At 38.5% G+C, this 14,008-nt stretch overlaps 1 protein-coding gene across 2 annotated transcripts in view; it reads left to right on the top strand.

Annotated features, from left to right (window-relative positions):
* The window catches only part of LOC117394987 (ubiquitin-conjugating enzyme E2 E2-like), a 139,844-nt gene that overhangs the window by 8,924 nt on the left and 116,912 nt on the right, over positions 1 to 14,008 (top strand). Inside the window, exon 4 of one of the 2 annotated variants that reach the window (XM_033993785.3) lies at positions 10,870 to 10,956. The exons of the other annotated variant lie outside the window; for it this stretch is intronic. Within the exon in view, the coding sequence (XP_033849676.2) occupies positions 10,870 to 10,956 (87 nt within the window). The remainder of the gene's footprint in view (positions 1 to 10,869; positions 10,957 to 14,008) is intronic. 2 annotated transcript variants of the gene reach the window in all.

Below are 14,008 nucleotides of genomic sequence, written 5' to 3' on the forward strand. Positions count from 1 at the left end.
CGTTTGCTCACTTAACATCCTGCCATGAGCCGCTTGCTCGTCTAACGCAACACAAGTGTACCTGTTTTCATCTGTAAAATGTAGGAGGGTATGGTGCATCCTTGGTGTCAGAATTAAAAGCCTGCTTAATCAAAAATATAAAGATGACTTTTCCAAGTATGTGACTAAAAACCATTCGGGGTACAGTATGTGAAACACTGGAAGCGCCTTTCAAAGTTTTTTTTCTTCAGTTCTAGCCTGTTTACCGAGGGGCAGGCTGCAACACAGTGCTTAGATGACACTTTGCAATGCCAGAAGGGTGATTAGTTTAGGTTTTATGTGCAGTTCATTGACCCTGTATGTAAGGAGCAATTTTTGTAACATTTTGATAATAATAATAATAATAATAATAATAATAATAATAATAATTGTTATTGTTATTTTTATATATATATATATAAAATATATTTTATTATTATTTTTGTTTTTACTGTTTTACACCTGAAGATGATCCAGAGGCAATGCAAAAACAGTTTGGGGAATACATGCGGAGTCCATCTCCTACAAATAAAGCAGTTACTGCACTGGCATATTGGAGAGGGCATTAATTTGATGTTGCTGGCACTGCCGGTTAGGGTTGTCAAAAATACCGATACCGCGATACCAAATTTCAAAAACCGTTCTGATCTTCATTAATTATGCATTCGGTAATACCGATAAACAGAAAGTATCGGAGCACTCTGTACTTGTATAATGAAAATTGCGTGTTTGCGTCCTTCATGTAAAAGACGGAGTCAATTTACTATAATAAAAAAAAAAAGCTTCCCTTTCTGTCCGTGCAGGGACACCATACACTCCAGGTGGAAACAGCGACAACGAAACAGACGGAATCCAGGAGTAAAAGGTTAAGATTGGATGCACACAAGCTCAGCGCCCCGCGCTCTTAGAAAAAATAATTCAGACAGGTTAGCAACAGCGTAGATTATTGAACGAATGCATCACATGTATAAGTCAAAAATACAGGTCCTCAATGAAAACGATGGGGAAATGTGAAATTAAGAAAGCAAGCTAGCTAATTTAGTGCTAATGTGTACGGTGTTGTGCTCTACGTTGGAGTGATAGATCGTATTTGTCTGCTTTCACATTAATGTTACAGATAACCAGCGAGCAAGCAAGTTAGCTAAGCGAATACATCGGTAGCTTTGCTAGTTAGCTCATTTCTTTAAACAAGCAAAATATATATATATATGTATATATGTTTTAAAAAATTACATTGAAATAGCACAGTGTTTGTATGACAAGAGGCTTGGAGAAACACGTCATGGGAACGCATGAAAAAAGTATTTTTGCACCTCTCAGCCACCATGCAGGAACTGGTTTTCAACTGTAAAACAGCGCTGCCACTTCACTTGCTATCTGCTGTTCGCCTGGGGGGAAACGACTCTAGTTATCTGTCAATGGGGCAGTTTACAAGCAAAAACTGAAACGTGTGACAACAGATCTCTCGCGCTTTTTTGGTCATGACAGTTCTGCTTCCACGTTTACATGAGAGTTTATTTTAGAGAGAGAATTTAGTCGTCCAAATGCAAATGACCTCATTAATAATAAAATATTGGGAGTGTTTATTTAAATATCACCAAACGCGCTGAAAAGCGATGCTGCGCGATAAAGGATATCGTTCAAATAATGCATAGGGGTTTACATGAGGCTTTACGCGCTAGGCAGAGATGAAGAGAAGGTTACCCCCATCTGTCTAGAATACAAACGGCTTGCAGTTAAAACGGTTCATGCTGCCAAGAAGAAGAAAATAGTAATAATAGTTATTACTGTTATTGTTTAGAATTAGTTGTTCTATAAGTGGTAGAAGTAGCATGTGTACAAAAACCGACAGCACTCGCCAATTCCCATTACTGCTTTTCTTATGCTTCTTAGGCTATTGATGTCCTTTCACACACCCATATATATTAGTCTTAGCCAACTGCGTAACTGTTAATGTGCTAAACAAAAGTATTATGCGTTCAATAATCACAAATATGCGTGAATGTGGAACAAATATATTAAAAACAACTCATGATGTGTTGGTTTCAAATACAGGTACTTTGAATGTTGAAATATTAAAATTAATTATGCAGAAAATGTGGAAACTTACACAAACGCTGTTAATATAATAAATACATAATTTGTGTGTATTTGCTAATTAGTTATAAGGGTATATAAAATCATAGGCCTACTTACAACGTAGTTGCGACAAAAATGGATGGATGGAGAAGACACAGACAAACACTGGCTAGATTAAGTCTTGTATGGGAAGAACTCCTTCAGTCCCATGCAATGGGTTTGCAGGAAAGGAATCGTACATTTGTTGCTTTCTTATCTAGAGCTTTGTTTCCAGCAGACATCCTCATCCACTTCTTCCCTATGTACAGACCTCTATTTGTGCATCGGCAGGAAAGACTAATGCGGGCGCATCATCGTCCCTCTGTTTGGTGGGAGGAGGTTGTGCTTCACGAGTCTTTCTCTGACGAACAATGGATTGAAACATTTCGGGTCATCCGACCTACATTTGACCAACTGGTGAAACTTGTACGGGTGGACATGGAGCCGTCACCAATACATGTCCGTACACCTGTGCCGCTGTAGAAGCGAGTGGGTATTGCTCTGTACAAACTTCTCGGACCGCTGATTCGGCAGGACTGCGCACAGCAGAACAGGTGCCCACCTCAGCACACTTTTTTTGCCGTGCACTTTTGGAACGAGCACAATCATGCGTCATTTGCGCGTGACACGTCATGAATGCACTATAGTAGCGCGATTAAAACTTGCATGTAAACACCGCCAATGTATCAAACACACTTCACAGATTTCTCCCTGAGGTTAGTCTAGCTGTATTGCGGTGGGCCCTGGGCTCAGCCTTCAGCGACGTAGTACAGGAGAGCAGTATATCATAGGCGCATATGGCTGTCACTCTTGGAAAGGGGCGGACTGTGGCGTTCTAATTATACCAAATATGGGCATCTACGTCGGTGAGAATCTGACCTGACTGCTTCACGCTGTGTGAGAGAGCACTGGATGGAGCAGACGCGCAGGATAGCAAAGAAAACATTGCAAAACAAAATAAAACAAGATTGCGTTTCCCTTGTTTTTGATCATTTTCTTTACTTTTATATATTATTTTGCATTTCTTGTGTTTTCTATAGTTTTGTTATAAATGGCTGTAACTTTTGTTCTGGTGTTCCAATTTTAATTATTTCATTTTAGACATGTACCCAAGACCTTGAAGTTTGATTGTAAAATACATTTTTTTCTACTTAGAGCACTGACAACAAATGTTCTTTTTTTCTCAAAAGCATATTTAATTTTCATCCTGCCATTCATTAGTTTTTTGTTTATTATTATTATTTATTTCTTAGCAGACAACTTACAATTATTGCAAGATATCATTATTTTTACATACAATTACCTGTTTATACAGTTGGGTTTTTACTGGATCAATCTAGGTAAAGTACCTTGCTCAAGGGTACAGCAGCAGTGTCCCCCACCTGGGATTGAACCCACAACCCTCCGGTCAAGAGTCCAGAGCCCTAACCACTACTCCACACTGCTGCCCTACATTTCTGTACTAAATTTAGTGGGTATCAAATCAACTAATGTTTTTTTTTTTTTTTTTCTGAACCCCCAGTTTGTGCTGATTTATTCCACATATGGTACTTACTTGAAATCCCTGTAGTCACAGTTATACGCACAAATATAATAACAGTAAAAAATTGAGAACTTTTCTCCATCAATAATGTACAGAGCACTCACCTGAATCACTTAATAAAAATCTCAAATTCATCCAATTTGTAGTTTTACTTCATCCTCTTTATTTCACCACCAAAAACAAGCAGAACTATTAAAGGGTCAGTCAATCATAGTCCTACACAAAACATTTTCTTAAGTGATAATATGCAAATTACATTTACTGCACCTGCACCGTTTGACCTAGAGTCAAGATTGTTTACCTTTATTAAAGGAATGTTCTCTTATTTTGCGTGTTAAGATGTTTTTTTTTTTTGCCGTGGTATTGAAGAGGTATCGAGTATCGTGAAACTGAACTGGTATCGTATCGATGTTCAAAATTCTGGTATCGTGACAACCCTACTTCCTGTTGCAAGTGCCAGTGTGGAACATTTCTTTTCTAAGGTGTGTGTTTTCAACAGTTTGCGAACTCACTGAAAAGGTATGCCATGATACATGCCAATCTGCTTTCTGAATGACTGAATATGATATGAACACAAAATCCCTCAAATCTGTTTTTTAATCACTTTAATTTTGAAATTGTATGCTGACTGTTTGGATTCCAACAATATTGCAGGATGTTTTTCCTTCTTTTTCGTCGACGGACTTATGACAGTTACTTGTTGAGAAAAGATAGTTTACATCAATGGGATCTTCTTACAGTACTTCAGTTTGCAATGGGACCTGGGTTTTCTTTCCTCAATCCATCTGCACTTCTATATATTAAGGTAACCTTTTTATTATTATATAAGCCCACCTTTACAAATGTATGATGTATGTAAAAATGAGTGTTAGAAACTGAAATATAGTATATTTGAGCAGTGTTTATTTTCTATCCTTGAATATAACCAATTTTGATCAATAATAATAAAAACCGGAAAAACACCTCTCGACCACATCCAAAATAAAAACCAAAGAATGTAAGCTGTAATCTTAATGACAGGAATGCATTCATAGTTTGCTTACGATTGTAAGTCACCCTGGATAAGGGCGTCTGCTAAGAAATAAATAATAATAATAATAATAGTTATTTGTTTTCAGTTACAAAACATACTTTTTTGCTTTATTGGTTTTATAGTAAATTCTAACATGCTGGTAAAGACCTTGTTTGAGAAAACCACGGTAAATCCCATCATCAACTTTTATACCATTCAGTTAAAGCATGGTTAATTCTAAATATGATGATGTTTAGAACATTAATACAAACCGAAGAAAGAGATCTGATTTTCCTTTATATTTCCTGTATGTTCCCCTGAGGAGGACAATATTCATACATTCAATAATTATGTATCCTGTTTGTTTCTAGAATTGGATTTTGATTTCTTATAATAAGTGTTTTTATTTCAGATTTATTTAAATATAATTAGTGGGGCACTGTTACTGACAATCATTAGATATAATAGAAAATGCTTCTGTAAACACAAGATAAGATTAATATAGAGTACAACTATTAAAGCTATTAATAAGAAGAATTGGCAAGCATCCAGTTTCTGCTGTGTTTATGTGGTTAACCAATATTCATGCTGTAGTAGAGATAAAGGCTCTGAACGAGGGGGAACAGACTAAACAGTGTTTCAGCTTCACCTCTTTAGCAACCTTCAAACATTTTAAAAAGCATTATTCTGACATTTGAGCTGCATTTATTTTAGTTGTAGCACTGCAAAAGTACAGCTACAGCTGAATTGCAGTGAGTGAATTACCCAAATTGCAAACTCTCTTGGATTTGTTTTAGCTCTTTTTTTTTTAACTTGTGGCTCTTTCAATCCATTTTAGTTCAGGATCTTGTCACAACAATTACCTTAATTATTGAATTGAGTAGTCCAGAGCTTTGCTCCAACTAGTCCTAGGGACCCCAATATGTCTTCTGGTTTTTACTTGTTTCACTCTTAAACAGTTACAGATTTCAAGTTAGCAATTACATTTTATAAGTAACTTGAACTCTGCAACTGCTAAGAGCAATTAAAAAGGTCTAATTAAGTAAATTATTAATTCAATTTAGGGTCTAGTTAAGTAATTGAGAGCTCAATTGGAATGAAAACCAGAAGCCACATGGGGTCCCCAGGACCAGGGTTGGGAAGCCCTGGGTTAGACTTTCTAGGGGGTGCATCAAATAGAAAGGAAACAGTGGAAATTGCTTGTGCAGGAAGTTGGTATCAATCAGTTGTTTCATAATGTGCAAGCCATTACACTGCCTGTCCATTTGCAAATTTTAGGTCCAGAAATTAGGATGAGACCACCAGAATGCATACAGTTAATTGTACCTTCTAACCGGGCTGTATGAACTTCACACATCCCATTGCCAGTCAGCAAAGAAAAGTTCCTAATATACCTTGCTTCAATTTATAATAACAGGCACTGCCTTTACATCCCACTTAAGTCACTGTTGTTTGTATTTATTATTCAAATAGTTTCAAGAGAATGCAGACCTGGTTAGTATATTTAACATCTAATTATGTGAAACTGCTGAATAGAGCCAAGTTACTGTGGTCATTTTAGTAGTGTGTGTGCTCAATGCTATATACAAATAAATAACAAAAGGCCTACATTCATGATATGTTGTAGCTGTCAAAATGTACAACAAAATTGGAAGTATACAGTGCCTTGCATAAGTATTCACCCCCCCTTGGACTTTTCCACATTGTGTAGTGTTACAGCCTGGAATTAAAATGAATTTAATTAGGATTTTTTGTCACTGATCTACACAAAATAGTCCATAATGTCGAAGTGGGAAAAAAAATGTACATATTTTTCAAAATTATTTACAAATAAAAAACTGAAAAGTCTTGATTGCATAAGTATTCACCCCCTTTGCTGTGACACCAATTGCCTTCAGAAGTCACATAATTAGTTGTATGGAGTCCACCTGTGTGCAATTAAAGTGTCACATGATCTCAGATTAAATACACCTGTTTCTGGAAGGCACCAGAGTTTGTTAGACAGCATATCTAAACAAACAGCATCATGAAGACCAAGGAGCTATCAAAACAAGTCCGGGATAAAGGTCTGGAGAAGCACCAATCAGGGTTGGGTTATAAAAAAAATATCCCAAACTTTGAACATCCCCCGGAGCACCGTTAAATCCATTATTAAAAAATGGAAAGAATATGGCACAACTGCGACTCTGCCTAGAGAAGGCCGTCCACCAAAACTCAGTGACCAGGTAAGGAGGGCATTAGTCAGAGAAGCAACCAAGAGGCCAATGGTAACTCTGAAGGAGCTGGAGAGATCCACAGCTGAGATGGGAGAAACCGTCCATGGGACAACTATAACCCGGATGCTCCACAAAGCTGGGCATTATGGAAGAGTGGCGAGAAGAAATCCATTGCTGAAAAAAACCCATATCAAATCCCATTTGGATTTTGCCAAAATGCATGTGGGAGACACAGCAAACATGTGGAAAAAGGTTCTCTGGTCTGATGAGACCAAAATTGAACTTTTTGGCCTTAGCGCAAAACGCTATGTGTGGCACAAAGCCAACACTGCTCATCACCCTGAGAACACCATCCCCACGGTGAAGCATGGTGGTGGCAGCATCATGTTATGGGGATGCTTTTCATCGGCAGGGACTGGGAAACTGGTCAGGACTGAGGGCAAGATGGATGGAGCCAAATACAGGGAAATTGTAGAGGAAAACCAGTCTGCAAGAGACCTGGGACTGGGGCGGAGGTTCGCCTTCCAGCAAGACATTGACCCTAAACACACTGCCAAAGCTACACTGGAGTGGTTTAAAAACAAGAACCTGAATGTCTTAGAATGGCCCAGTGAAAGCCCAGACCTCAATCCGATTGAGAATCTGTGGCAAGACTTGAAAATTGCTGTTCACCAATGGTCCCCATCCAACTTGACAGAGCTTGAGCAATTTTGCCAAGAAGAATGGGTAAAAAGTTTCAGGATCCAGATGTGCAAAGCTGGTAGAGACTTACCCAAAAAGACTCACAGCTGTAATTGCTGCCAAATGTGCTTCTACCAAGTATTGACTCAGGGGGGGGTGAATACTTATGCAACCAACAAATGTCTTTTTTTGTTTAATTAACTTCTGTGTCACAATAAAGAATATTTTGCACCTTCAAAGTGTTAAGTATGTTGTGTAAATCAAATGGTAAAAATCCCAATTAAATCCATTTAAATTCCAGGTTGTAACACTACAAAATGTGGAAAAGTCCAAGGGGGGGTGAATACTTATGCAAGGCACTGTATCTTATCTGTATTTTGACAGTATTTCTGACATGACTTGGTTGAAAAATGTTGTGTGTGGCTTGCCTGGTGTAACTGAAAGAAACCACATTTCTAGGCTCTGTCCTTGGACCCTTGCTATTCTCCCTGTACACCTCACCCCTTGAAGCTCTTATTTCCTAATTTATCTTCCCCCATCATTTCTTTGCTGACTACACCCAGATTTTCTTTTTGTTCCCCTCCTTAACCCCCGATCTTGCCGCCCGTATATCAGCTTGCTTGGTTGCTATCCAATATTGGATGGCGTGCTGATACCTCCTCATCAACCAATCAAAAACTGAAATCCTTTTCTTCCCCTCCCCCTTTTTAACCCCACCCTGCCCTACCATCTCATTCCCTCCCTTGTCCCTCATTCCATCCCTCTCTGCCCTTTCTGACCATAACACGCACCTGCCGTTTCCACCTATTCAACATCTGCAAAATACACCCCTCCATTCTTTTTCTACTACTAAACTTCTGGTCCACTCTCCCATCTTCACACACCTCGACTACTGTAACTCCCTCATCCTTGTCCTCCTGTCCTACGCCTTTGTACCATTGCAACAAATTCAAAACGCCTCTGCCCGTATTATATTCAACGCCCCCCCGCTCCTCCCACACCTCCCCTCTCCTCCTCCAACAACACTGGCTCTCCCTGTCTATTATCGTTGCCTGTTCAAATTCCTTACCCTTGTGTACAAATCTCTCCATGGTCTTGCCCCCACCTTATCTGGCTGCACTGATCACCTACTATGTTCCCTCACATCCCTTATACTCCCAATCCCTATTGTCCCTCTCGGTCCCACCCTTGCCCTGTGCCCAGTCCCGTTTCCGTTCCTTTTCCCTTCTTGCTCCCTTTCATTGGAATATACTCCACCTTATCATAAAACAGACCCACACTATGTAGTTTCCGCTTCTCCCTCAAAACACATCTCTTCTCCCTAGCCAATCCTACTGATACTCCTGGCCCCTGACCTCCTGTTATGACCCTGCTTGCCTGACCCTGACCTAGCCTGTGGCCCTTTCCTTTAATTTAAGCAACTAATCTGTATCTCCCCACCCTAGCCTAATATACTTATACTTTGCAAAAGGCGCTATAAAAATGTAAATAAATGAATATAGCATACTGTGTTGAGTATAGGCCTACATACTGTATGCTACTCATTTTAACCCTATCAGAAAAGAGCTGTTGGAGTTGGATCATGATTATTTGATTTTGCTCTCAGGGCATATATATTTCCCATTGCCTTCTACTTTTTTGTGGTACTGCTGGCTCTAGATATGCATTTGCTGGCTTTGGTGGGGGGTGTACAGTACAGTATGTTCCTATCCTTGTTTAATTTCAAGCCAAGCCTAACATCAAAAGCAGCATGAAGGGCAGCCTGCTGGTTTGCTAATGTTCCATTTTGCCAGAGTGATGGAAAGTATTTAGCAAAAAGATGAGAGATCAGTGGAATTACTCTCTCCTCCTGGACAGAAAACATGAATATATTTAATTTAAAATGTTTGCCAAAATGCCAGCTCAAATATTAGTCACCATCTGTCAGAAATGTACAGTCTAGAAATTTTAAAACTTTTTAAAAAGAAATCTTTTTCTTGGGTTGAAGGTCCTTTGCTTGTTTTTTATACTCCAGTTTGGAATATGCTGATATTACAAAGACAACACTATAGACGAAATTGCTGCTGCTTCCTGGTTCATTGTGGGTTGTAGCTCAAACTCACTCTGGTGGCCTAGGATGAAGACGTAATGTAATGTATTTGAAATAGCTGCATGTCATTAAATAGCTGAACTACAGAAAAATGAGTTAGGTTTGTCAAGAAACTCTGGCAAAATATAGTTCTTACTTCTGGAATGTGAAAATATGTTTTGTGCTTGTGTGAAGAAAATATTAAAATAATATAGAAAGTAACAGGCCATTGGTTTTAATCACAATATAACCAAGGTCTCACAACAGGATGTGGCTAGAGATAGAGAGACTTTGGTAAGAAGTTATTTACCACCAACTCCTCTTGGGGGTGAGTGATGTCAACCCTCTCTGAATGAATGACCCACCCCCAGATTACAGAGCTGTGGTCTTTGATTAATGTAGGGCACCAGGCCTCGGTCATTGATTAACTACAGAAAATAAACGGCAGGCATTTATTAAAGATGAGAGGAGTGTTTGTCCTTCAGGAGGTGGGCATCTCCCCAACTCAAATTAATGAAATGCAGAACATTTCGCTTTTAAGTGGTTAAGCTTAATATAAAATGTAATGGAAATGTAATGCAGTCAACATACATTACTATATATGTTCATCTCACTCCTTTTCTGACACAGTATCTGGATTTAAGGGCAAATGCAAAATGTATTATCCTGTGTGTTTTCAAATATGTTATTAATTATGAAGACTTCTAGTTGAAACATTTGTCATTGAATACAAGTTTATTTTATGTTATTAATTACATGTGCCATTAATAGGTCATACAAATCCTCTTCCTCCCCCTGAAAAAAAAGACTGATTTTTAAATTGCAGTAATTGAATAGTTTACTTATTTATTCCAATTAATGTTGGAGTGCAAATGAGGGTTGATTATTACCAGCAACAAACAAATATTTGATCTAAGGAATGAGCTGTTTCCTTTCCTCAGTTGTAGCATTTTCAAACCAATTCTCATACTTCCTAATTAAGGTTCAGTGATAATTTTCTGCCTGCACAGGCTATGTGATTGATATGCCCAGCATAGCATTTATTATTCACCTTGAGGCCTACAGACACCATGAACGTGACTGCTAATGAATCAGCACTATGTAAATAATAAATACTGTGTACAATACAAATCACAAGTCTCAACAATACATTTTTTTTTTTACTTTAATACATTTTTTAACTGTATCCCCTTGTACTATATCTCTCTATTAGGGTGGTGGTCTACTGCTGGTGGATCCTCTACAGTAGATGGTGGGAAGGTTTGTGGATGTTAATTGAAAAGACCCTGCTAAGTGAAAGGTATAAACCACTTGTGTACTGTGGCTTTATGTTCTATGAGATGCTGATATTTCCTATTCATTTAAATCATGAATTTCCACCCAGCAGTATATTTTGTAGAGCTGTTGTAAAATGTGGTCAATCAGGATTGTTCAAATAGAAGTTGGGGTAGTGTACTGTACATTCTGTGAATCTGATAGAGTTTGCACCCTTTGTTTTTTTGTTATTTGTAGATCTGTGGGAGTTCATAAAATGCTCTTGGCTTATTTTTCTATTTCTTGCTGTGTCTAAATAAAGGAAAATGAGGATGTGAAACACATTGCTTTAGCTATGTGTTAATTGAAGGGTAGTGTGATATAGAATCAGTGAGCTGTCAAGACTACTCGGCAGTCATTAAGAAGTTAGTTTAGTCAGTGCATAAGTGAGGTGTGGATGCTGCTTGTAGTCAACAGTTCTATAATGCTTTAAATCATTGTTGGTAGTTTATTAATCAGTTCTTTGCCAGGCCTTTGGATTCCTATTCTTCTTGCTCTCCTGGAAACAGGGAGTTCAGATTCATGAAAACACATCATAATAACTGAAGAAAATAAGCAATTGCAGGAATATAAGTTCAGTAAAAAAATGCGATATTAGAAACCATACTAGTTTTTGCATTATGAACTACATTAAACAATAAAACTTTAACACTTTATGTTAACTTATTTTCATATCATTTGCATATCCCAATGTTTACCTTGATGGTTATGATCAGAAATTAACATTCATAAGTATTTCCCATGTACTGTAACAAAATTACAGAACGAAACCGTGAACAATAGATATGTTACGGGGAAACTCCAAAACTGGGCAATTTATGGGTTGCCCAGGTGATTCACGAATTGCCCGCTCAAAGTCCATAATGAATCTCAAAGATCTTTCAGTTTATGTTTTCAGGGTACAGAGACAGAGCTATGATTAAAGAGCTTGTTTGACCTGCCCACCTGAGTAGTGTCAATCAATCAGTCACTCACTCACTCACTCACTCATCTCATTCATAAAAACTACACAGGAAGTCTGGTTTCAGAAAATAAAAATGTATTTATGTTGATGACATGACTATATACAATATTTAATGAGATATATAAGACTAATTTATTTTAAACAAATTATTAAAATCTATAGATGTATTACATCATTAACTTACCCTCTCAGTCACTCCTCTGAGAACGTTCTCCAACTCTTTAGATGGCTTGTCATAAACACTGTCAAACGTGAATCAGCTAAACATTCATGTTCCACCCAGTAACTGCATCCATCTCTCTGATTGGACAGTTCAATACAACTCCTTATTATTATTGGTTGTTATTAAGTCATTAATAATACTGTCCTTTTTATAATAGAACTTGAAGCAGCCAATTATAGCGCTAGCGGGAGGGACTTGGTAATTACATTTAAGAATCTAGGGTAGGGATTTAGTTTTGTTCAGCAGCAAATCTCCAAACACCCAGAGACTTCACGACAGAACCCAGACCCTGAGACCGAAGGGAAAACCCGGAGGTTAGGCAGATCTGCCTGTCACTCAGAACAGGAATGAAAGAACAGAGGGAAGGTCTGCCTGTCAGTCAGAACAGGAATGAAAGAACAGAGGGAAGGTCTGCCTGTCAGTCAGAACAGGAATGAAAGAATAGGGAGCGATTCAGACTGCCCGAGAAGCAGTGGGCAGACCGCGGTTTGCCCGGTCAAAGCCCCAAATAAGCTATTTTAATTTTTATTTCAAACTTTGCCCAAAGTCAGCAGGCAAATCTGCGAACTGCCCGCATTTTGGGGTTTGCCCATAAGATATAAAATGTGTGACGTATCTAATGTTGCTTGATCTATTATCTAGTTTAAAGCAGTGGATTCCTATCAGGTGTCAGTGCCTTTTAATGAGTCAATGCTTCCACCTACACCATGTAAAACCAATCTCGCCTCATTCCAACATCAAAATCGGACTGATGCCCTTTTTATCTGCTATCTACAATCCACAATCCAATCGGCAAACAGTTGTTACACGAAGGTCAAATACGGTATATGTTTAACTTTTTTGTGTAATTGGCATGTCTAAGTAAATGCACTTTAATATTTCCTTATGTTGTTCTACCTAGATGTTTTTTTTTTTCTGCAGTCCTAGGACTTGTGCATCCTTTGCAGTGGACGCACATTCGGTAACTATCAATGCAATATGTTGAGTTCTGCCAGACTGCAATCCTAACTGGGGCTTACCAAGACCCAGTTGAAAGTGGTTTGATCTCCTTCTGCAGCTGATGGAAAATAACAGATTTAAAATTGCTTCCAAGTCAGTGCTAGATTGGTTGATAATGTTTGGTTTCATTTATTAAATTTTTTTTTATGGCATTTACCCTGAGGAAAAAATCTAATAATTGTCAATTACTGTAGGCATAGCCAGTTAACTGCTTCGTAAAAGTGACAGAAATTACACTGCTCTCAAAAAGTTAAACATGTTGCATTTTCTTGTATTCTCAGATATTCAATAATAATAATAAAAAAAGACATTCAAATAATGTAAAGATCGTGCAGTTTCTGTATTGCCCTTGCTACAAGGCTTTGCCCTTCTGACCATAGTCGGCGCACATGTTCCCAATCACTGTCAAGTGAAGACCCCTGAGGCAGAATTGCATTTTCCTGTGCAGGTCATTGAATGTAGTGCCGTTTCTGTATAAAAGGTCTGTTCACTCCAGTCTGACACCACAAATTGAAATGGGTGGACAAAGGATACTCTCAGGAGAGGCTTGAATGCGAGTGGGCACTAAACAAGCTGTTGTAGCACAGACGTTGAGCATTGCGCAGTCTGTGGTTAGCAGTTGTGGGCGAAGTGCAGACAGTCGGATACTCAATGGACCTCGAAGTGGACGGCCAAAAATGATCAGTGGCAGACAGGATAGAAGACTCGTCAATCTAGCCCTGGGAAATCACACTAGAAATCATATCGTCTACACAGCTAAGGTTTGTATGCACAATGCCCCTACATTCCGTTGACAAATCACCAACATCAGGCTCGACCATCTAGGGTGGACAGCAGCAAATTGGGCCAATG

Source organism: Acipenser ruthenus, chromosome 3, assembly GCF_902713425.1.
Source record: "Acipenser ruthenus chromosome 3, fAciRut3.2 maternal haplotype, whole genome shotgun sequence".
Lineage (NCBI taxonomy): Eukaryota > Metazoa > Chordata > Actinopteri > Acipenseriformes > Acipenseridae > Acipenser > Acipenser ruthenus.